Source organism: Orbicella faveolata, unplaced genomic scaffold (assembly GCF_042242905.1).
Source record: "Orbicella faveolata isolate gen_17 unplaced genomic scaffold, um_ofav_v1 contig_1, whole genome shotgun sequence".
Taxonomy (NCBI): domain Eukaryota; kingdom Metazoa; phylum Cnidaria; class Anthozoa; order Scleractinia; family Merulinidae; genus Orbicella; species Orbicella faveolata.
In genome coordinates this window covers 349,052-373,838 of record NW_028301536.1, presented here as the reverse complement: position 1 = coordinate 373,838, position 24,787 = coordinate 349,052, and the positions used below count along the sequence as shown (strand labels likewise).

Genomic DNA, 24,787 nt, shown 5'->3' with positions numbered 1-24,787 from the left:
AAGTTGATCCGCCAAAATGGCCCTGGCAACCTACTGTTTCCAAAAACTATTGTTCTGTAAGTGTACATACGTTGCGCATTTCACTCGGTATAATTCAGCTCCGTCTTTGACAGTCAGTACAGTTAAGTTAAGTGAATGTGTCGAGTGGTGCAATCTCGAAAACACTGCCAAGCTCAAAATGGTTAACTAAGGTAAGTTGCACAAATTTTAGTATTCCTAAAATTTCAACGGAAAGCTTGAAATTTCAGCAAGCTCTGCTGATCGCAATGATCGATCCTTTCAAAACAAATTGCTTTCTTTTCTGCGTTTTTCAGTGTGTAAATTCGAGTCTCACGCATATTTCAAAAACAACTGACGTAAACGAGGTTTGTTAGTGGAATGCAAATGCTATGCTGTTGTCTATTGTGTAGCCTGCGTAGCAGTCTTTTCCGTTTCCTCTAAGCGGGAGAAACCGTGAGCCAAGTGGAAGTCGCCCGAACGCATGGGGCGAGAGCAAAAAGTTAGGAACCTCCCTCCTGCCACTAATTTTTTTGTTACCTCTGTTCGCGCGACTCCCGCTTGCCTGAAAGGAAACGGAAAAGACTGCTACGCAGGCTATCTGTTGTTACTTGTAAAACAGTGTTTAATGTTGTAACCAAACAAAACTGGGAATTGTTTTCAGACGCGCGCTGTGACGGAAGAACCAGGCAATCAAACAAAGATGTACAATACCATTTTCTTTCGTGACATTTGTGCACTGCTTTAATAGCGTATTTTATTTCGCAATTTATCGTAGACTTTTTATCAGAAGGAAAATGTAGCCCATTTCACCAGTCATTGAAGTTTTCCTCCATTAACTGCACGTATATCTTGACATAAACTTTGTCAATCAAACAATCTGTTTGATGGCCACTCATCTTGGATGTAATTAATTACTGGACGTACTGAATTTCACTCCCTGGATTGATGAAACGAAATTCTGGTCAGACATTTTGGGAAATATTTCTTCTGATAAAGGTTTTGTGTCCAACACTCAAGACAGTTAGAATTTCACCCCAAACACTTTCCATCAGGGACCTTGTTATTTTGTTTTTACGCAGTTTTACCTGAGAGTGTTGATTGTGTCGGAGACCTTTTATATCAACTTCAATGTTTTTGAAAAATTTCTTGTCACATGCCCGCCCGGCCGACGCTGAACGACGCTTTCTCGCGGAAAAAAAATTCTCCCTTGTTTCATTTGATGGTGTGCTGTCGAATGAATCACGGCGACTGTTTGAAAGAGTATCGAGAAGCAAATGTAAAAATTCAAACTTTTGGGAATGGAACAAAAGTCCCAGAAGAACATTCGGCGTTATTTCTGGCTGCGTTCCAGTCTTCCTATACCGCCATGTCACGGGTTTCCCAGAAATTAACGTTTTGTACCTATTTCACAACCTTCTTTCCCCTATCCCTTTAGCGATAGAATCACGTTGATTTTTCTCTTGGGGTATGCAGCTAAATCTTGTTAACCTCACACACTCAAAGAGGTCCTTTATAAGTACAGATTTAAGACACAATTTGTGCATTTATTGATCTATGCGATTACTACTGTTTACGAGGTCCTACATAGTCATTAATCTCCAATAAATCCGGGCCCTTTTACACGACAGCAGGTATTTTCAGATGGTAGGAAAACTTCATTGTTAGGGATAAAAGGAATGAGTTTTATTCTATCGGAACTTTAAATTTAGCTAATTTGTAACACTGCGTTTTTCAGTGGTCGCAGGCGTGTTTAGATATTTGAAATTTTAAAACACAAATGGTTTCACCATCTTTGTACAGTAGTACCTGATATTGACTTATGTCCATTTCATTTGTTCATTAGTGTCTGTTTGTAAAGTATTGCCCGCATGGAACAGAGCCATGACTTCAATTAAATGACACAATTGAGGACAAGCAAATGAGGTACATTTCCCCCTTGCCACTTAAGAATTTAGATTTTTAAAATCGTAGCCAGCTATCTTCATACTGTTTTTAATATGTCATTCGGTGCGTTTTCGCTTCAAAGCAAGTTGTCGGCACATTTATGGAAACATTATTACGCATCGAGTTGACAGGCTTTCTTGGTTAATAAAACCCCAGATTTGACTTGATTTTCGCGCGAATTATTTGATAACGGCCGGTTTCGAGGGGATAGGGGATGGGTGGTCAATTTCTCATTTTATTCCGTCCAATTAGACATCGTGAAATCTTTGTCCATACTTCAGAATTCTTTGTAAGCAATCTGCCTCTTGTTTCGTAACTGAGAAGTTTTATAACAACGTTCTGTAAAATTCAATGACTTGTCTTCCTTTATTCTTTTTGTACTTTTGTACTATATCAACCCAGCACACTAAGATTTCGCTAAAAGAAAACAAGTACCAGCATAGAGTGTATAGGCTAACACCCTCGCGTTTCAATCTGACGTAACCAGCGTTGTAGGTGTAAACATGGAATGGGCCCCTCCTTCCACCCCCGTCTCCCAGCCCCCTCCTTTGACCCCCGTTTTCCCTCCCCGTCTCCCCACCCTCTCAGTTCCATTTCCGATCTTCCTCCCGTCTTCCCCGTTTTACGCCTGGTTCGACTGCCCTGGCTAACCTAACGAGCCTCATCATGAACACTGTGTTTCTTCTGTTCAGATTCCTTCCGCAGCTTGTATGCGTGCAAGAATGAAACGTACATTAAATCTGCGGTAAGCTGTCATCTTGAGAATAAGATGGAATTTCATGTAATCTAGGCAGTCATTTACAAAAACCTTGTCAACCATTCCTTAAGTAAACGCTCGCGTGTTCTTTTACTTCCGATTTGTCTCTTCTTCCGTCTGAACAATGCCCGTTTTGACGCTAGGTTATACCCTTCGCACTGAAATGGCTTTTGCAATGCGATTTGCAGCTAGACCTGAATTTGTTTGCAGCGCGGTGGAGAGCGAACCGCGCTTTAACTCTGCTCCTTGACGATTTTTTTTCAGGTCCGGCTTTTTTTTTGTTCAAAAAACATGTATCGTGCGAGAAGGACGGCGAAAAAATCTCTTACATTTTATCGGTCTCTCGGTCTGTCGTGAGCATTAGCGCTAATCCATGTAATCTCCTCCTCTTTTACCAGAATGACGCCTTTGCAATTTACGGTTTCAAAACAACCCTTGGCATGTTTGCCCTTGATTTTTTTCATCGTTAAGTCGTTTGTTTGCTTACTACACTGTTTCAAAACGTTCGTATTACAGTCTAATGAAACTCTAGTAACGTTGACTTAGCGTCGTCTTATCTCTCACGCCAGAGAGGAATCTCATGTGCAATTAGCCCTGATTAGTCTTTTTGGCGCACGAACCTCTCTGATTAAAAAATAATGTCGTTCCGCCATCTGTCTGTTCAAATGAAAACTCTTTGTGTTCTTTCGTTGTTCACTATTGTAAGGCTTGGTTCGTTAATTGCTCAAACGTTCAAGAAAAAAGAAACACAAACAAAGCTGTCATGAGTTTTGTAAGGTACTTTCGAGTTTGTCAATAAAATGGCTTGGTAATTACTTGCCCAAGAAAGCTACAGTAGACCGGAAAATCAATTTTACACATCAAGGCTGGGTGTTTATTAAAAACGAGGCGGTGTCACGACCTCGAATATTTAATCACGCGATTTCACCAAAGACTATGCAGTTTTGCTTTATTTTTTACAATCACGGGGCACTGAGGCAGCCCAAAACTGTGCATTCAAGTTCTAAATAGCGTTGGTACCCCTGGGATTTTGTTCGTTGCTAGGTTGCATTTAGGCGTTACCTAGCAACAGAGGACACAATTACAAGTACATACTTCCCCAAGGGGAAATGTGAATCATTTGATTCACTTGTGGTGTGAACGCAGTCAGGTAAAACGTGCCAGTTGATCTGTATTCCACTCAAGCACCGTGTCCTGTTTCATTAGCATTGACAGAAACGTGGAAAACTCGCGTAGTGGCTCTTCTTTCTTTCGCCTGAAACTAGCAGCTGTAGTCTTGAAATAATGGGCTTCGTAAGTTCCAATCATAGTTTCAAGGTGATTTGGTAGACTGAGTCGAATCCAGCTTCCGATACACTGAGAAAAAAATGCCAACAGAAAGTCAAAGACCAAGAACTTATGTGTCCATCTCAGTGCATTCAAAGTAAGTTGATTGTTTTCCTCCAAATATATATATCTTATTAGATGTTTTGGTGTGTAGTATCGCTGTGTATTTTACGAGTTGTACGGGCTCGTCAAAATACAAACAACGAGTAAAAATATAAAGCGATAGTACACACTAAAACGTCTAAAAAGAGATTTATTATCCTACTGCTGTAGTCAATAAATTTATCAATGGAAAGAGGGAGAGTGTGACAGTTTTGCATGCGCGCCCCGACCTGTCCGGCAAACAGGTTTTCTACTGTACAAATAAAATAAATAACTATAAATTTGGACGGTATTCGCTGCAGTTGGATAATAAAACGTTGATATTGTCGAATTCACGGTGCTCTTTCAGCGTTGCAATTTACGATCCCGTCTGATTGAAATGTATGTATGAGTATCGTATCTTTTTCAGTTGACTGAATTTTCAGACATCGTTAAGTGATTATGTTGACCTAACACAACCCTGCTTCAGATTATTGCTTTGATAATTGCTTGCCAGATTTTGCGACGAACTGAAATTGTCAACAGTACTCTTCGCAGAAGTCATGATCTGTCGGCTGTGTTGTGCGTTCTCGCAAGTCATTCACAACAGATGTGATTTACATGTACCCGTTATTGTTTCAAAACAAAAGCTGTACTTCTTTGATTGTTTCTATCCACAAAGATCGACTCTCAGAACAGATGCCATCGATATTCCCTCATAAGTGCACATATCGCTTATCGATCGCAGTTTTTCCTATATTCAAGATCTCACGAATTTTTACTGATGCGAGCATAGCCAGAGAGCGCAGACCTTCTTTTGCCCATGATAAGAGAAACCCCTTGCGTTCTGAGGTTAATGCTACAGCCTTTGTTGACAAAGCGTGTTTGTTTCTACAACCTTACTTGAGATTTCACGCGCGGGTTATATGTGATCTGTAGAGGTGAAATAACAGCTTGAAATAACATTTTAGCCACGCTTCGTATCAATAGTTCCATCAAACTTTTTCGTAGCCCAATGATGCACTGTGACACCGCAGAGACTTCATTGGAAATCGTTTGAAAGTTCAACTTTTTCTGAGATTGCTGTTTTAACTGACACAGAAAATCGACGAATCTGTTACAACGAATTTTCTTAACAAATTCCGAAATATGTTAGTATAGTGTACCCTTTTCTCGGAAACGAGTATGAAAGGAAGCTACGGAAATAGGAAACAAATGTTTTTCGTTCTTGATATAACGGCCGCTTATCAGTGCCGGAAGCAAAGACTTCCCTTTGAAAAATGCTTCGTTCATCCGCTTTACAATTTGTGCCGGCTTCAAACATGTGGTCATTCACAAAGGACTGGGAACTGGAGAGGAAAACACGAAATATCTCGAAGCACTACAACCGAACCGTTAAAGATTTCCAACTTAAATTTCCGGAATTTTTGTCGGTCTTTTTCAGTAATCTGAGCAAGATATCCTCCTAATCACTGTTGTCAGCTCATTTTGAACTTTTGGCAGAGGTCATTTCGGATAATCCCTATAAAATTCGTTGTAAAGAGCTCTTTCAAAATCCTTTCATGTTGGAAAATTCCGGCATTTATTCAAACATGAAGAGAAGTTAGGAGGCTTAAATGTCAAATACTTATTAAGTTGCATCGACAAAATTGCGAAGTCTGTCTTGTGCAGGAGCTAGTAAAAAGAAAATTGTTTTTCAAAGAGGATTGGACAAAGATCATGCGTGTTATGACAACTAACTTGTACAGTGACTTCTCTTGTGCTAAGAGAGAAATAAAGAGATCCAATAAGAAAATATAGTGACACAACATCGTGATCTTTAATACCAAATCAAAATAATAAACCAGTCACGACGTTTCTACGTTAATCCCCATCAAAAACCCCCAGACACAAACATTGAAGTCCCGATAATGGTATTGAAAGTGTTAATCCGATTGCAAGTCCCGGTTGTGTACGCAGTTTAGCTAAGATGTTTTGTAAAATGATTTATATGTATAAATGGAGAAGAAAACAGGGGCCTTTGCCATGCGAATAGTTTGCCATCAAAGGTAAGCAGATTTAGCAGCCTGTGAGCGAAGTTTTACTACCAGCAAAACGGATCAGTTAGAATTCTACAACATAACTGTATTCTTGCCACGGAGATACCAAAATTTCATTCTTGCAAGATCTGTTCCACAGGATTATAAGTTTTCCAAGAATTCGGCGACTTTTTTCCATTTCTCAACCTCGAAGGTAGTAATGTGGTATTACCAATCAAATAATTGCAGTGGACTTTTATCTCTTTGCAAGTTGATAACTTTGTTTTTTAGAGGAATCGAGTTTGTCATGTTTCAGTAGCGGCGTTGGGTACCAGGTCTTACCAGACTCTCCACATGCCTCCGATTTGAGCAGTGTTGAGAACAAACGTCTTACGGTATAAAAAGAAACCCTTGTTTTGCAAAATACTTCATTACAATAATTTCAATAAACGCTTAATGAAACAAGCGTTTTAAATTCATTGTGTGTTCTGCTATAAGCTAACCAATTATTTTAGCTAACATGATCGACAGCCATTCTCTCTTTACAATGAGCAGACAGATAAATGAGTTCTGAAGGAGATATTGTCTTGATAAACTTCCAATTTCTCAGACCTGATAGTAGAAGAAACCTAAGGTAATCAGTGGCGACAGGAGCCCAGGGTAAGGAAAATTTATATTTCGAGCGAGATCTAGTTGCACCTCAGTGTTACTTCTCCGATGATTATATTAATCCATTCCCTCTAAAATTGGAAAAAAAGAGAGATCTTTCGTGCTTTTAATGTGGCTCAATACACATCCGGCTTTACTCTGTCGGCAGACTGTATGCAATTATGCAACTGTATTCGCATTAAACTTCATAAGAACCTTTGACCGTATTTTATCTTGGCCATTGTGGTAGTTGTCAACAAGATATTTCGAGGAGGAAAGATTATTGGTTAGCTAACATTAGGAAGGTAATTCGCAGCTGAAAACCCATATGAGCCGTCGCAAGCAAATCCGGACAGATTAATTCGTTAGCTTTTCTGTCAACTTCCGAAAATTAAAATTTACACGGTGGTGAAAACATTGAGACAGGCAATTTTGAGGAAGCCAACAGAAACCTTCAGATTTCCAGAATTGGGTTACTCGATTTCACCAATCACGGCTTTGAGTTTTTCTTGTTTAGGTGTATTTTGCTCTAAACAAAAAGCGAAAGAGAGAAAAAGAACTTAGGTGAAAAGTTGTTGGCCCCGGCTATGTCAAAAATAGCAAGTTAATCGACAAGAACGCCTTTTGACGTCACCGTGTAAGCCAAATTGCAGTTCTATTTCTGACTGAGAAACAATATACAGTGGATGGTATATATTACTCGATAAAACCTGTTTAAAATAATACGATATGGCGTATATTGGGCAGCAACGTTAAAACTGGGCCTGAAATAGCATGGCTACAGCCTGATACTGGGGTAGATATGCCTAAACGCTGTTATGAAATTAAAAAAGTTGTCGCACGAAAATAAAACGCGAGACTTCGGTCTTTCTTGTTAAAATTACGCCATATAACTCATCAGGCCGTGCTCTTTTAGCGATGAATCCTTTTGGGAACTATGATATTGGTGCTTTTATGAGCGCTGTGTCAAGCCAAGCGGCAAGACAATCACGGGTCAATCATGGTACACGTATAGTGATTGTAATTGTTTGTAATAATTCCTAATTTGCATGCCTCGGTGAAATTTCTTTGTTTGACCCCGTTGCGTGGATCCCAAACACTTATTGCTGAATAAATACAAGTGATGTATATTTAGTATTAAAGACAACAGGGTTTCTTTTGGCTCATCGCGAAAACTAAGAACGCAGCGAGCTGCTCTGAGGAAGCTGGCCTTCATATGATTGGAGTTTGAAGTTATCTGGAAAGCTCGGAATGAGGCAGTTTGTTCACCATGATTCGTGAAATCTTCAAAGGTAAATCCTTGAAATAATTTGAGATTATTGAACTGCAAAATGATTATCCAAGCAAGCGAGTGTTGCTTCAGTCTTTGAGCTAAAATCATAACAATTCCTCGCGGATTTAAGCAGTTCTCAGACTGAGGAAAATTCTTTCTCTTTGCTTTCTGCTTTGAAGTGGTCCAAGAATGTTTGTTCTTCTGGGAATATCAACAAATAATACTAAACACATAGCTAGACATTACGGTAAATTATTTACTAACAATGCGAGGACGTAGATATAGTATTGTGTTGATTTCGTTGTTGATATTTCTACACATTAAAGTTGGACTATCAGTTAGAATGTGGGGAAAAGTCAGCTATGAAACCTTGCTGGGAGATATCAGCCAGCTTTACTAGGTATGGAGAATATTACTGCATGCAAAATTGCATTCACTCAGAACAAAAAGCACTAAACTTTCATTAGAGCACCAAATACATGCTAAGACGACAATATTCAAACATTCGTCTCCGATTGTGAGATGAGTGTGTTAGTGTGTTTGTCGGAAAATTGATGGAAATGAAATGATCGCTCTCTTTACTTTTTTTTTAAGAATTTCTTTTCCTTAACGTGTCTTTCTTAAAACCTATTTAACCCTGAAAAGCAGCATCGCTAACGTTCTAGAAAGCAGACATATGCAAATTTCTTCTTTCTCAAACTTTTCCTGACTTATCGTTTGATATAGGTGGCTATCTTTAAGACTTAAACTGAGCTTAAAACGATAGCTACAATGTTTGGAATCTATTATTTCGGTAGATCTGTTAAATTACACTAGTTTCTGTTCTTCAGTGTATATTTTAGAAAATATATAGTAGATAGAAATGTACGCTCGACGAAGAGGCCACAGAGCATTTCCTGTGCCAATCGATTTACTCCATTCCAGTGTTCGCTCATTTATTTTACACATTCTCGGGAGCCAGTTAGTTTTTACGTGTAGGAGAAAGGCTAATACCTTCAAAACGAAGGCCTTAAAGATCGTAGTGGTATATGGAATATCCCCTAAACTGACAATACAGGTGAAGTAACTAACTGGTATATATCACATAGAAGTGAATATTTTTATTATTGACACTACAAGGAAGTGTAATTGTGGTTTCGATTGAGTTAACACCCTGCGGCGGACAAATTGAGAAAGAATAACTTGGATGTTATCACATTTCATTGTGAAAATAACGTTGAAATAAGGTCAAAGTTCGGGGTACTTCGTGAAAAGCTTGCAATATCGGCGGTGATTAATATTTGCAGGAAATGTGTCCGAACATGCCATGGGTTATGCAATTCTTTCCTGGGATAAACGAGAGAATTGGCCCTTAGTGATCGGCTGCTGTATTCTCATAACCTGTACACGTAGCTTTGTGCTGTTCACATTCTGGGAAGAAAGTGGATGTAGATCACAATTTAATTGACGTCATTCTTCAGGACATAGATCGAGTCAGTTTTCGCGGTATGTCGAGTGCAAATTTACCTTCAACAGGAAAAACACTGTTACTGAATAAAACAAGCAAACAAACAAATTAATACCAAACTGTTGCTCGACATTTTATTTTATTAAGTTAATCTTGCACGAGCTTCGAGCTTGAAGCTCGCGTCAGAGTGTTTGAAATTATTGACGTGCTTTCATGCCACGCCGTTACTTTTGGAAGAATTCGGATCGGTTGCTTTTGGACAAGACACAAGACAAGTGCTGTTTTTTTTTAATATCTCCCAGGTTTTGTTACTTTTTTTTCGGCTCTACTGAAAACTAAATCATTGCAAGTAGAGGTAATAACATAAGCTAAAATGGAAAAAGATGTATGAGTGAGGATGGAGAGGGCCGAATAAGACCAGACCAAAAACTTGGTCATCCCAACTGTTTCGCCCGACATTTTCTTATTATCCTCAGTCGTCCGAAGGTTGTTATAGCTAAGCCATCTCAAATGTAATAAGTCTTTTAACAAGTCTCAGTAAGATTCTTTTCCATCCAATAGCTGATTATCGTACAATTGTCTCTCGTTTAGTTGCCAAAACTACCAGGTGAAGGAAACGTGGGAAGCCTGGATGTCGTTTCAGAGGCACCGTCCCGTGGTCGTGCCGGGCACTGCCACTAGAAGCTGGCTCAACTCCAGACCCGCTGGACGTAAGTAAACATTCTTTTTCCCTAATAACCAAAGTTGCCATGAAGCTCCCCTCAATATGAAACTACGTGTGTCTTTTAATAACATTTGGCATTAAACAACCTTTTGGCTAAAAGGAATGAAGTTTAGTTTAGCTTAGTTAAGTTTAATTTAGTTTATTTCAAGCTTGTTCCCAGGGTTTTTTTTATGTTTGCCTCTCCTTCCAGCCTAGGAACAAGGTTAACGTGAGTCCAGTTTAGTTTGGTTAGTTTAGTTTCGTAGTACAGGCATTTCCAGCGCCCGCTCATTAATAGCTATCAGCATTTAGAACTCATTACCCTATTCTGTAGAAGGAATATGTGTGAATTAAATGAATGGCTCTCTGAGGCTGGTACTTACAAGTATCTCGCTTCCCCGAACCAGAGACTGGACTGGCCTCTTGAAACTAAAGAAACAAAGGCCTGACTTAACGCCTGCGCGCTTCAGTTTTCCCCACTCGAGAGAGTGTGAGACTGGACCCGAAGAATTCCATACTGATGACGTAACTCTATAGAGATCCATGCCTCTGATTGGTTGATTTGAATTTCTGCGCGCAAATAAAAGACAACCAGAGAGGCTACACGTATAACTGTATAGCTCTGCCATCGATAGACAATTTTTTTTATCTTGAATCTCAGACACCAGTCTCAATGGGGCTAAATTGAGCAGGCGAAGTGAGAGTCTGTTTTACCAGAATACTGTTATTTTGTTGTGGTATTGACTATTATTAAACGAGGAGCGTACAGCCCCTGTTTATCGTTAGTTCCTTTTAAGGAAAAGGGGGACGCTTCTCGTGTCCGGGGGGACATGCAAAAAGGACTGGGGTGCTCGTCGTGCCTTTTAGGGATCGACAAAGCGGTTTTGGTAACTCTATGGTGTTGAACGTCAAAAGGTCCAAAGCAGGAGCTTTTGCAGTACCTTTTGGAGTATTGAGCTGAAAAAAAAAATATGACAGGAGATATTGTGTTGTTTTAGAGTTGGTACCTCTTAAGGGTGAAAAAACCTTCAAGCCACGCCCACAAAACAGGATCTTGGTACCTCTTGGGGATTCTTTTAAAAAATTTTCGACGAATACGCCTGTCCTTTTTAACTGGGAGTCCTCCCCCGGGTTCTCGTGGTCTCTACCTTTCATAGCCATGCAACTAAGTAAAATTTCTACTTTACAGTTTCCACTTTAGAAATGGGTATTAATAACAGACGAGCGGTGTCCACCTCGGAATCCATTCGTCTTAAAAATCTTCCACCGATCAAAGACCAGACTCGTCCAGGAAACAGAAAGGTGGGGATTAGAACCGACGTAAGCGAAAAAGAACAGCCATCTTGGGCCAAGAGCTGGGCCGGAGTTCGTGCACAACAAACAAATGTCCACTCAAAAGGTTGTACAACCAAAGGACGAAGTCCCTTGACAAACACTGGCTTGACGTCTGCCCGCAAGAAAACTGAAGTTGTCGCAATGAATGAAAAAGAAGCGATGTTGTTTAAGCGGCTCAAAGGAATCTATGCCAATTCTACCGATAGAACTATGAGAGCTCAAAGATTAAAAAACAGTATTGACTCACTGCAAACTAAGACTCTGCACTCTGAAATAGACTGCAGCTTGAGAGAGTATAAAAGAAGACAAGAAGAGGACACAAGGAACAGATCAGAACTTAAACGGTTAAGAGACAGGTTTTCTAAAGACAAAGAACGGCGTCACAGAAGATCTTACGTGAGTATTAATGCATTAGAATGTCCCAGAGTGTCACGCCACGCGTATGGTCTGCCCGAGGATGGACAAGAAGACACGCAATCTGGAGTCACGCATCACGCTAAACAAAAGTTACGAGTCATTTGGAGAAATGCCATGAAAAGAGCTACGTTGGTAGACAAAATGATAAATGTTGGGACAAAAAATAAAATTAAGTTACCAGAAATAAAAGTACGGCGACAAAGTGTGAGCCATAAAGACTCGAGGACTCCAAGTGCTGAGGAAAATAGACAAGGTAATACGCCTTCCTTGGTTTCTTTTAAACTGCTTCATGTGTTATGACTCTTATCGTGAGTGTTTTTTTTTCTTCTAGGACCTCGACGAGACTCGATAGAAACAGTAAACCAACTTCAATTGGTACTTGGAGAAATAGATGTTATGTCCACAGGTGAGAAAAACTGAAATGCTTTTGTTTTCTTCTTTCGGGAAACCATTTAACACTCTAAGAATCAGTAACTGTCATTTACGAACACGGCGAGCATGTGCACATGTATACCGATGCATGGTATTTCTTCTATGAAATACGCCCTTAATTTCATGACTATCAAACCACTACCTCCCAGTTTAAAAGTACATTCTGAATTTGAGCTTATGATAATGTTAATGACTATCATCTATCATGTTGCTTAGCAACAACAGTTATTCAGTAAATTCCTTATTCATTACTCATATTGTCATTCGGTTCCATTCTCTGTAATTCAATTCAGTCATATTTCTTTCCTTTTTAGTTGTCTCAGACTCGGATGAAGATCTTGAAGACATCGAACAGGACTTGGATCTGTAGAGCTTGCTAGATGAAGAAATTTGATTTAGTAATAGTTAACAGGATATGTACGTATTTGTTACTTATCCTTTTATTCGGTACGATTTTACAACTAGCTACTAATTTATACTATTTTGGAACTTCCAACATTTTTTAAACAATAAAGTAAACACTGTAATGTCTTTAATGTTCACCACTAAATTTTCTTTCGCGCGCCAGTTCATAAATCATATTAAATTATTTTAACTTCCTTAGATGAAAGCCGTGAAAGCCAAATGTAAAATTTGAAAAAGAAAACAGACAAAAACCCACTTAATGCAAATCAATAAATCTTTTAATTTTTTCCATCAGCCCGCTTGTTTACAGAAAAATTTTCATGGACGAGTAATATCCATCCGGGTATTTTCCTCATACGGGAAGTGTAGTGTCTCTCCGCGCCGATGAGCACTGTCGCGTCACGCGATCAGTTTAAGCCAGTGAGAATCGGACAACGTTTAGTGGTGAACTATAAAGTACCAGATATGGTGCCCGAAACCGCGACAAGGTCTATAATATAACAATTTATGACCACAAGGATAAATGTATTACATCAAATTTATTTTATATCGAATTTTTAAGTTTCTTTTGTCTACTTTCAGTCATACATTAACATAGAACTCGTAGATTTGTGGCTTGAAACTTCTCATGATATCAAGTAAGATTATACAGTAAAGTATTTATTTAATTTTAATCAAACAAATAATTTATAAAAAAAGTATTTTTTATTTTTTGAAAATAATAAAGAAACATTTGTTTATATGAGCTAGCGACGTCCCTTTTTGGCATCTGTCCTTTCCAGTTGTCAGTTGAGATGAATTTAACGTTTTATGGACAACAATGTATATATTTTTCTCTTCGTTAATCTTTTTTGTCTAATACAGAACCTAAAATGGACGAGAAATGTTTTAGGCCCGGATAAAACGACGAACTTCAAATAAGACGAACTAAATTGCATCCAAACGGGTAAAGCTGGACCGATGGGTCAAACGTGGAACTTAATTCAAATTTAGATCGATCTAAATTCAGTCGGACGAACTCAGTTGAATCAAACGTCGAACTTATCATGAACCTAAAAGACCCTAGTCAACTTCCGCCATTTTCGATGCCATCAACATTATTGATGTTGCATGGTGAAGCGAAATCTTATTGTCTTATTTCTAAGCTGTGTTCCTGAAAGTATGTTTCACACTGATTTCCTTCGTTTCGACTTTCTCCTAATAAAATATAATAATCAAAGTCTCACATGTAGACAGAAACAAAGGTGTGGCTGGTGAGTTCTGCCAAGAGAAGATTTTGAATTGGATAAAACGTGAGCGCAAGCGCAAACGGCGGCTTTAAAAAACGGGCGTGAATCTTTCTGAGATCACTCGTAACGAAATAAAACTTGAACTCGGTGAAATGACAGCCTTAGTTTTCTTGAAACTCCCCCCTCACCCCTCTTGACGAACAATGTACGTTGTGCCGCACTGCTATAGTTGTCCACTGTTAAATATATAGGCGCGGGCTATTTTGTTTGCATTTCCATTGCTGGAATCTTGCCTCACCGTGTCCGTATCCATCGTTTCAGGGTTTGACCGCGACCTCATATTTCGCACGGCTAAGTCATTCAATTGTGAATGATTTTGTGAGGTGAATCAAAGACAATTTTGAACATGAAAGCGCTAAAATGACTCTTCGAAGATAAAGTTTTTGACAGTTTACGAACTAAAAATCTCTCTTCCATTGCAAAGTGAGTCGGCATTACATTTTCCAAAGAAAGGCAGAAGTTATTACAAACATGAAAAGACGAGCCTCTGAACACACAAAAACTAAAGGTAAGGCGAAGTGTGCCACGTACGGAGGGGTTTTAGTAACTTGAGACCCGAAGTCTCAAGTCATGTCACAGAAGGAGGAATGGGGGAGAGGTTTAAGTGCTTTTCGACAGCTTCGTAGTAATCTCAAAACCATGTTGTAATAAAAGTCAATTATAGTACCGGGGGAAACTACACCAGAAATTTATAAACGAGCGGTATTTTAACTAATTCAACCTGCGACGGTGAATCGGGCTTAAAAATGGAAGAACGAGCAATCTGAATAATCTTATACAACAAAACTATTATCAAGGTTTTGAAAATTACATTATGAAGTAAATATTTCATAGATCCATTAAGCTAAAAGGCGCTTATACTTAACTTTGCTTGTTAAGTCACTGATGTGATGAACATAAAATGGCAAAATGAGTACGAGCTTCACGTATCCGCATTAAAGCAGGTGAAACTCCGGCGTACAGAGTGAAAATAACTTTCCACTGAAAAAGTTAAAAGGAAAACAATTTACTTGGCTTGAACCTGATAATAAATTTCAACATTTCGGGGCGATGTTTTCTTCGAGCAAATGTAAATAGCCGGGCTACTAAGGCCATGAATGAATAATGTAAAACTGTCTGGAGAGATGTTTCAATTGTTGGCAAGAACTTTTTTTAGACTTGAGAATTTTACTCAGTACATACGCTCTCGTACTTAGTCATTGAATGTTGCTGTTTAGCTGCTCGGCTTTAGTTGGCGCAGTTGAACTATAGAGGCTCACCTACATACAAAAGGGCGCTTTTTAAGAAACTCTGCAAGTTAGTCTGGATCGATTTGCTAGTTATCGAATTAAAACGCTTCAAGGCAAAGAGAGGGAGTAAAAAGCTCAGAATATATTCTGAAGAAAAAGAAGTTAGGCTTATCTTTGTCGTGATTGCCTTCCCCTTCGCCCTGTGAGAGGGTGGCGTCTTAGACCATCAGCTGTCTTTTTCTATTAACGTGGCCCTCGAACAGGTTAATTACTTAAACGCAGAAATGTTTGGAACCCAGGACCCTCGCAATTCAAATCCGCCCTCGTCACCGAGTCTTGCATCATGCACGTGAATTTCTAACCAAGGCCTCATAAATAATCACATCATGGAAAAATGTAATATTTTTGAAATTCAAAAAAAAAATAGTCGATAAGAGAATATAGAGTTTTGCGTGGACTTTTATTATTTTAATTGACGTTTTTCAAATATATTTTTAAGAAGCGAAAGCCCTAGTTTGCCTCCTTATGAAAGAAAAAAAAAGTCCAGTTTGTAATGAGATCTATATTGCGATAGTCTGTTCCTTCTTTATTCCATTTTTCCTTGAACTTTTCCTTCCTCGCTGATTATGAAAATGGAATAGAATTTCCCGTGGGAGTTAATTTGTTATCATAGTGACTCCGAACAATCGAACGTTCAATAAAACCAAATGTTGTTGATTGTCGAGTGTCTTTGTTTGCTATTATTAGAACAATGCCTGCACCACTTTCTCGCAGACAACCCTGTAATTTTGCCATTTACACAAAAGCCGGATGCACGATGACTTCGCTGAAAATGTTGAGCTTGGTGAAGTGGGTATCTTTCTGTTTACTGTTTCAACTTGAGTTTTCTGATTGTGCAAACAGATAGAATAAGCACAGATAAATTTCAACAGTGAGATATCGCTTACGGTTTTCACACAGGGTAAGGAGTTCTGTGAGAAGGTCGCTCATAAATCACTTAAACCAATTGAGCGAAACATTTTCACGCTGTTAAACACAATGCCGGACTTCCGAACAAAGGCTAGCATTCAAACTTAACACCACCACGACACAAAGACGTTTTAAAATCGTTGATGGTTTCACGTGTTTGGAGTGTAATACAACAGTGATACCTGTATTGCAACTGGGTGTGAAGTTTCGATCCACGAGACAAGAAGCTCTTGACGCTGGAAAACAATACGATTACAAGCGAAACAGCACGATATCTTACGAGAAAAGAAGCGTCACGCCAAACAAGCCTTTAGAGAAAAGTGTGAGAGAATTATGTGGCTAAGTTTCTCAGCCAAACCTCTTCGTTGTTTTATTTTCGTGTTTTCTGTTTTACACCATTTTCTTTGTTATTTTAGTGAAAACAAGTGTAGTTTTATTTTCCGTGTGGTCTAAAAAATGTGTCATCTTTACAGTTAAGTTTATGTTTTTAAATAAAGGTTACGTTTGGATAGTTTTATTGTTCGTTGTATTGGTGTTATATTTAACTATTCGTAAAAAGGAAATTGAGAGCTGGTTATTTTCCTTTCAAAGGCTCGCTTTTAATGAATTTGAATAACAAATTTATAGCCTGGTAGATAACTTTGTTATGAACAAAGATTTAGGTTGATTTAGGTTCTAGCCTGGTTGGAGAGTATGGAAATCTGAAATAATTGTGATCCATAAAAATTGCATGAAACGATAAAACGACGGCGCGACGTTAGCTCAAAACAACGCTAGAAAGCCGCGCCAAATGTAATAATTTTAGAACTTTTAACAGTGATATAATTTAACAGCTTTTTAATGGATAACATTTTAGCCTGTTATTTTTAGCTGGACAACTTTGAATGCCAGAATCACTGCAATGTTTCAAATGAGTCTGAAAGAACGCAACACTTGGAGTTACTAGAAAAAACGAAAATTAAAATAAACTAAGTAAATAAACGAAAAACCGGCCCTCCAGTTGTCCAACTTTGACAGCTTCAAACACTAACAGACTTTTCAGTGTTTTCATGTCCTTGGAATTGAAGAAATGTAATTTTCCGCCAGTGTTAAAAATTCATCATTTATTGAATGATTCAACTAACACATCTCGACTTCGATTTGCTGGTTCTTATAAAAGGGTAAAAAAAAAAGTTATCAAAAAAACGATGGAAGAGTGTTAAAACAAAAAAGCAGGCATTTTTTAGCGTGGAGTTAACTGACACCAATAGCGAAAGCGACCGAATTATCACACTTCATTTTCAACCATAACAGAAAAGAAACGTCCATACTTTTACACGAATCAGAACTTTTAATTCGAAGGTAAAAACAACGCAAGGGATGAATATGTACCTCAATATTACTAGTATGCAATTTAATAAAAATTAAATTAAACACTGAATATAGCGAAGAGAAAATGTTGATATTTAGGAACAGGTTTGTTCAATGCGAACTTCCATGTGCCTGATTGTTTCTAAATATTTTATGCTTTTAAGGTCATGTTTAATTCTGGTCACGTGACTCAGTGATCCAACTGGAACTGACACAAATCGTGGAAAGCGGGGGAGGCGGGGGGGGGGGGGGGGGGAGGAAAGGGTTGTGGAAAGAATAGCAGAAACAAATTTCGATATCAGTTATTCCTCGCTCTTCTTCATCTGGAGACAATTTTACCCCGAAGCTGGAGGCCTGTTACTGACAGAAAAATTATCTTCTCCATTTTACCCCTTGTTCTCAACATTCCTCCTGCATCGAAGATATGTTGTACCGCCAAATCAAATTACTTCTTCTACCACTACTACTGCTACTTTCTCCTAGTAGTCCCAGAGAGTTAAACTCGATCGAAAAAGGAATTCTCCTTTCGAGGCGACGTAAAGGTCTTTAATTGTTAGTTTTGAGAGTCTGAATGTTCATCTCGTAAATCTGGCCTAGATGTGTTGATTAGTCTGTTCTCATCACCTGTTTCCTTGATAATGTATCTATTTTAAGGAGAACTTATACATCACGAACACTTTGGCATCGAGTGTCGAGTTCGTTTGCCTTGAAGAAATATTAACTGAGGCGCTGGGCTTTTCCGAAACGGAATCTTTGAACATATAAAGTGCCGGCAAGAACGCTGATTTGATCTTTCAGTAAAATTAATTGGTGCACGTTCTGGCTTATTGTCTGTGTTCACTTAACCACAGCTGTGGAGGTCCAATATTCAATTTATATTTTGACCACTTCCTGATATTTTAGTCGGCTAGGGACGGCGGTTTTCATTAGTTTTGTACATAAACCTCAGGCCGCTTGAACAGTTGAAACTCTAAACGTGGCACTTGGCAAAGGTGCTTTTTTCACGACAACCAGATTGGGTCGTCAAAAATGTAATTCCCTTTTAATTCTGCTTTAAGAAACTTTAAACATCGTTTGCCGATGATGGTGAAGGCAAATGGTCCTGTTTGGAAGATGTTTGCATTTTGTATAAACAAGCTTATGAAAAATGTACAGGGGTGTGTTTGAAAAACAGAGAGGGACAGATGGTCAATTCCCATGGCGAGAAAATAGAGATCTACAAAACCTTAAGACGCGTATAGGTGCATTTAACTCGATTACAATATATCATAAATCTTTTATTCAAAATCGCTCAACCTTTTACTGCTTAACGAAACAGAGATAATGTCACCGGATTCTCGACAAAGAGAGAATAAAAATCTAAAGTTATGACGTGATGTCATGATTGATTAGTAATAATTCTACATCACCTGTGTGAACAAAAAAATATGAAGTTCACAATTAAAATATCGATTCTTATTTCGTGTAAAAGTAGAATTTTAATGGACTTCCTGTGAAACCTGATGAAAAAAAATTCACAACGTGGCGACGACATACGTTTGCTCCTCGACCCTGCATTCTTCTTCATGAATTGATTTTAAGATTATAATAACTTTCAATGTAGCATTTTTTCGCCCGGGTAGTACATCCCAATACCCCCTGGATCTATTTTGGTTTCGTTCCATTATGAAAAAATCAATCCTATCTTTTGACTTACGATAGTAGGTCATCTCACATAATTTACCCAAACTTTAACAGCATAATCTCACCGTAAAACTCACTGTTATGACCTAATTCGTATTCCATTTGGGGCGCGACAAAATAACCTGTATTGCACGCGCATTAGATCAGTATAGACCAAACGTGTAATAAGCCTGTTGTTCCGTCGAAATTACCGCAACTTTACGCAAAAGCATCGTTTATCCCACGGCCTTAAGTAGAGTTTTTTCTCGCTGTCCAAGTGCGTAAAAGAAAATAATCATGGGATACATAAACATCAAAATACCACTTTGGATTTCCTTTTAGAGGGCTGGAAATGTTTTAAATCTCATTAAATTTTGAACGGCGTAAAAGGCGAAATGTGTGAAGAAATTTAACGATTTTATTAAAACGCAGTCTGAAAAACAACAAGTGCTAACTAGTGCATACACTTTACCATTTTTACTAGCATAGAGTAAGTTGTTGTATGTTTTAAAGAGAAAAATGCTTTTTTTTCTCGAAACGCTTCTTGGCCTGCCAAAAAATAAGTTAAAAGCTTTTTCGAGAACATCTTCCGACTCCTTGAAAAAATTGGGTTGTGATAGTGTTCGAAAAGAATGCAAGAAAAAAATGCTCGATGTATTTAGCTGGGCGAAAATAAGACAGGAATATTTCTCTAACACTTGCATTTTATGAAGAGAAAGTATCAAAGAGCTACCGGATATTTCTTAATTGAAATTTACTTAGCTTAAATAAATGAACTGTGAAGGCCGAATGCCTTTCTTTATAAACCCCGGGCCATCTTTGTCCAAACAAACAAAGCTTGTCTTTTGTAGAGCACTAATAGATTAAGACCACGAAGTTAGCAAAACGAGATCTCTTAACATATCGGTATGACATTTCGAGCTGGAGTTTTCAGAGTTCCAATTTGAACGCGCGACAATGGCGTATTTTCTCGTTAATGCCCCAAAGTTCTGTGCTTAAGTGAAATTCATTATTTAGTGGATTTCCAAACAGATTCGAAGGGAGCTTATTAAAATGTAATGAAGCTATTTTCGATTTACCATATGGTGGTTTTCATTGAAAATAACATCGCTCTGCGCTTGAAAGCGAACGAAACAATGAGTAAACGAGTTGCTGATCACATACAATTTTTTGACAAATCATTATTTGTACTTTCATTCTCAACCTCGTTCTTGGATTTGTAATAATCATCTGACACCTTTATTGCCTTTATATACACAGCAAATCCCGGACGCGTAACCTTAACTGGAAGTTAATTTGATTCTCCCTTGATTAACTTGTTCCATACTTCACTTTATGAAGTGGAGAATTTGCAAGAAACAGCGTCGGACACATCCGGTCCTGCAATGTGGCGTTTATATTTTATTTCATTCAAAGAAGCATTTTCGCCCACTTTGAAATTTTCATCAGCTGTTTCCAGCTATCATTGGCTTAATAGAGCAAAGACGTCAATAAAAAGCGAATTCGTAAATTAGCCGATCATATCGGCTGCTGATCCTTATGAGCTGTTTGCTTTGGCACAAATTGGCCACTGTTTATTATTCTTTGCTGGAAACTTCACTTCAACGCTCATTTTCAAATTTCACAGTTTTCATTACAATGAGGCATCCGGCAGCTTGTAAATTTTCGCTGCTTATACTTTTAATTAGTTCCAAGTCATTAATTGAAAATGGGAACAATGTATTGTAATAATAATTAAATTGTAAGCTATATAATTGGATTGCTTCTAAGGAGAAGTCACTCTTTTTTGCATCTGAACTCGGGTGGAGCGCACCTCGCACAGCTAAAGAAAACGTTAAATCTTAATTTCAAAGATGCACGCTTACGAAGGTTCGCAATCTTCGTTTCTTAACTCCATGTACAGACCCAACTCGGCCCTTCAGCCTTCAACCCAGCAAACGTATTCAGGGTACAAATCTCAAACAGATTACCCGATGGCTGTACGCTTCGACTCGCATCCACTCCACAGTCTGTCCGCCTACAATTCAGGTTCCTTCTCATTCTACCCCTGTGCATCAAGTCATCGATATGTGCACGACCTGAACTGCAGCTACACCGCCGGGTCTCTACATAGCGGTAAGATACTCTCCTAACTACATGGAAACTTCTTTTCTCTAGCACTTAATCTGAATTCCTTAGGTAAGCCAGCCACCACAATCTATAAATTTGAAGTGTCTCGCCACCCACTGTCTCGGACAGCGTTGTTCGCAAAATAACTAACAAAAAAGCTGTATTTTCTACACAAGAATTATGCTCAAAGTGATGATCTCACAATTTTCAGAGCACAACATTTTTCGAAAATGGTTGAAGACTCTCGTGAGATTAATTATGAGCCATATACAGGGATCATGATGGAGATAAAAACACATTTTCCTGCAGAGTTGTAATTTGTTTAACTTTGGTAATGATAATTTTCCATCACTTTCTCTCGATGAAAAACACCAATTTACTCTTCGTAAGCACCCATGTGGCCGCGTGAAATCTGAAAACGCGAGCGCCTTCGGTCTAAAATCGTTTCTTGGAAAAACTATTTTTTTGTACTATTTCTTGTGGGGAATCTAAACTATTTTATTTTTCGCAGGGTTTGTAGCCTGCCGCAGGCCAAAGAGGATCAGAACAGCTTTTACTCCGACACAACTTCTTCACTTGGAAAACGCGTTTGATAAGAACCATTACATCGTCGGAACAGAGCGCAAACAACTGGCCTCGTTCTTAAATCTCTCCGAGACACAAATAAAGGTCTGGTTTCAGAATCGAAGGACCAAGTGGAAGCGACAGCAAGCGGAGGAAAAAGCTTCATCGCAAGCAAAAAGCTCTGGAATAAGCGTCAGCGAATGCCACGGGTTAAGCAGTGGACAGATTCAGAAAGAAGAAAACGACCATTTGGTGTGATCTTATGTTATGTTCGTTGTACAATGCTTCTTTAAATTACAATTATAACAGAAGATCTAAGCCAAAGGTAATACCCACTTTTGTATGCAACATGTTCGATTTGACACTAGTTAAGTGCTCAAGTTTTGCCGAACACAATCGCTTGTATCTGGAACAATCGATGCTCCGCCTTAAAAATCAAAGAACAATATCAAAATCTCCCAGGATTGTGTGAAGGAACAGCTCTCTTTTAAGAAACTAAATCTACTCTTGTATGTACCAGAACGGAGGAATTGACAGTGCCAGGGTCAAAATTTATTCCTTATTCCCCTGTACAGTTTTCGATACATTCTAAGTTCTTGGATTTCGGTGAAACATTAGGACAAAAATTGATGATTTTTTATTGTTCTCATCACATTTTTGCTTGACACTGTCTGGATATTCTAAGGAGAAATAAGATGTTTATCACTCTTTAGAATTAACGAAGACAAGGTTAAACATATATATATATTTTTCGGTTTCTTCCTGTTGAGTTGAATGGTGTGAGAATATAACTAAAGGTTTTTGGCCAACATTGCACTAACGATGCGAACAATACACTTTCTGTATACGGGCGTCAATGTATCATTTCCTTCAAAATTACAACTTTATATATAGATAAGAACCCAGAATAGAGGAAGCACTTTGAGATAACAGCTTAAGCTAACTTTAAACGAATTATGATAAGGTGTACAAATGCAAAAAAAGACCTGTAAAAACTGATATTATATATAATGGTACGCGATTGTCTGAAGTTGTATTGTACAAATAATAGATTTTCAAAGTATCCACTGTAATATATACTTGTATTTGCTTGCCAGCTTCGAGGGCTGTAAATTTACAAAGCTTTGCTGGAAAAAATGAGGAAATAAAGATTTTGCAAACGTATGAATTGATGTGTGAATAAATTGATCCGGGTCCCAGATCAAAATGAGGGAGCGAGTTCGCTGATAAAAGTTCTCCACTATAGAACAAGTTTTTGTTATGTTTCGCAATTTATTGCTCTAAAAATACTTTTACTTCGAAGTCGCACTAAATTTTTAAGGATGAGTTAAAAGCAGGCAAAGTTGAATACATAAAGATGGTTCCAGTAGGGCACATATGATTTCTTGGATGTTCCAATCTGTAATTATGTACATTAAAACACAATATCGTAAATGTTTTAGACTTAAGCTTTTACCACTTGTTTTGAAAAATTGCGCGAGGGCCAAACAAGGCGACCTCTTTCGTGGTGGCCGATTATTAATCTAAAAATCGCTTTGAAAGCCACTGAAATGGCATATCTTTTTTCTATCGTCGATCGAAAATAAATAACGAAAGATTTTACCTATAATCTGTGCATGTTTACAGCTTGTGTTTTTGTATGGTGTAAAGGAAGAGTCAACTAAAATAAATCTCTTAAGAAATTAAGGAAGCGCAAGTAATCGTATGAAATTTCTATCGAGCTGTAATTTTTCGACTAATTTTGCATGATCTAGCCTTTTAAAGCCATTTACAGCCTGTGCCTCCACGCAATGGGAATAAAATCGGCTTAATGCACAGGTTAATAAAAAATTTATATCCGTTAGAAATGAATTTAGCGCCGGGCATTCAGTGACATAACTTTATTAGCAGCAACTCTTGGTTTATTTTGATTCACAGGATATTTAGGTTTCTCTTTTCGAGTTTTTGGCCTAATCGCCGACAGAAAATTGTCGAGGACCATTAACTAACGCGTGGGATAAAAAAGAAAATTGAACTGCTGTTAAAGCCATTAGAAAAACACTGTTAAATTTATTCATTTTGAATGTTACCGTGATCAATTCCAAATTATCATTAGCGCGACGAAACGTGACAAACACTGAAACTTCGCAGGCTTTTACTTTTTAATCCTAGATCTGAGGTCTTTGCTAGATTTTATGATTTTAACTTTTCAAGGCAAAAATTACCTAAACAAGGTGATCGCTGAAAAAAAAATTATTGTAGTTAATTAAATTAAGTCTTAGGAAACATACACGCCCTACATAAAATAGGGAATTTGAAGGTGCTGAAATAACAAAGGAAGAAGTGCAAATGAATACAAAAAGCTAACTTGGATGATCTGTACTTTCGTGTGTTGGGTGAAGGCTACATGTGTGTAATTATAGATTAAAAAATTGAGCGGATTTGAGCCTAGCTAATTCCTTGTTATGGTAGTGTGCCTCGTATAATGAACTTATAATAAGAGATTTAAAGGTGAAATTATGCAGAAAGTTAAAGTATCACGTCGTAATATAGAATGAGAAGTTATGCGTCTACTGAAAATCTTCCTTAATTTATTTTTATGTTTTGGTGTGTTAATTTCATGTGCCATTTAACAATGAGGTTGCAAAATCGGTGTGTATGGAGAAAATCCATGAAAAATATTCTCGATTACTGATGACACACTGCTGTAAACTGCTAATTGCAAACATTTGAACAGCACAGAAATGATACAATTGCTTTGATTCAGTCTGCGGTACAAAATAACATAAGGGAAGATAAATTCTAAGTTGTGATACTGGTGAATACGTTGTAAAAAATCTTCGACGAGAC

The 24,787-nt window shown here is 38.1% G+C and overlaps 2 protein-coding genes across 5 annotated transcripts; both read left to right on the top strand.

Moving 5' to 3' along the window:
• Window positions 1-34: 34 nt before the first annotated feature.
• LOC110046268 (uncharacterized) lies at window positions 35-13,531 on the top strand. 4 transcript variants are annotated; one of them, XM_089283226.1, is made up of 6 exons: window positions 35-191; window positions 1,844-1,923; window positions 10,086-10,204; window positions 11,387-12,202; window positions 12,281-12,355; window positions 12,696-13,531. In XM_089283226.1, the coding sequence occupies exons 2-6, from the start codon at window positions 1,919-1,921 to the stop codon at window positions 12,749-12,751; spliced, it is 1,071 nt and encodes a 356-aa protein (XP_089139352.1). In that variant the 5' UTR covers window positions 35-191; window positions 1,844-1,918; the 3' UTR covers window positions 12,752-13,531. The 4 variants fall into 4 exon arrangements, with proteins under 4 accessions (XP_089139352.1, XP_020607615.1, XP_089139349.1 ...); XM_020751956.2 differs by lacking the exons at window positions 35-191; window positions 1,844-1,923 and adding an exon at window positions 3,567-4,124; XM_089283223.1 differs by lacking the exons at window positions 35-191; window positions 1,844-1,923 and adding an exon at window positions 5,205-6,156.
• Window positions 13,532-21,069: 7,538 nt separating this feature from the next.
• LOC110053766 (homeobox protein EMX1-like) lies at window positions 21,070-23,122 on the top strand. Its single transcript, XM_020760043.2, has 2 exons — window positions 21,070-21,400; window positions 21,906-23,122. The coding sequence occupies exons 1-2, from the start codon at window positions 21,139-21,141 to the stop codon at window positions 22,214-22,216; spliced, it is 573 nt and encodes a 190-aa protein (XP_020615702.1). The 5' UTR covers window positions 21,070-21,138; the 3' UTR covers window positions 22,217-23,122.
• Window positions 23,123-24,787: the final 1,665 nt, after the last annotated feature.

Bases quoted from the DNA above. Each gene is read 5' to 3' on its own strand.
- LOC110046268 (XM_020751956.2), top strand. From the start codon at position 4,069: ATGCCAACAGAAAGTCAAAGACCAAGAACTTATGTGTCCATCTCAGTG. The intron at 12,203-12,280 runs GTAATACGCCTT...TTTTTCTTCTAG, and splicing joins TGCTGAGGAAAATAGACAAG to GACCTCGACGAGACTCGATA. The intron at 12,356-12,695 runs GTGAGAAAAACT...TTTCCTTTTTAG, and splicing joins AATAGATGTTATGTCCACAG to TTGTCTCAGACTCGGATGAA.
- LOC110053766 (XM_020760043.2), top strand. From the start codon at position 21,139: ATGCACGCTTACGAAGGTTCGCAATCTTCGTTTCTTAACTCCATGTAC. The intron at 21,401-21,905 runs GTAAGATACTCT...TATTTTTCGCAG, and splicing joins CGCCGGGTCTCTACATAGCG to GGTTTGTAGCCTGCCGCAGG.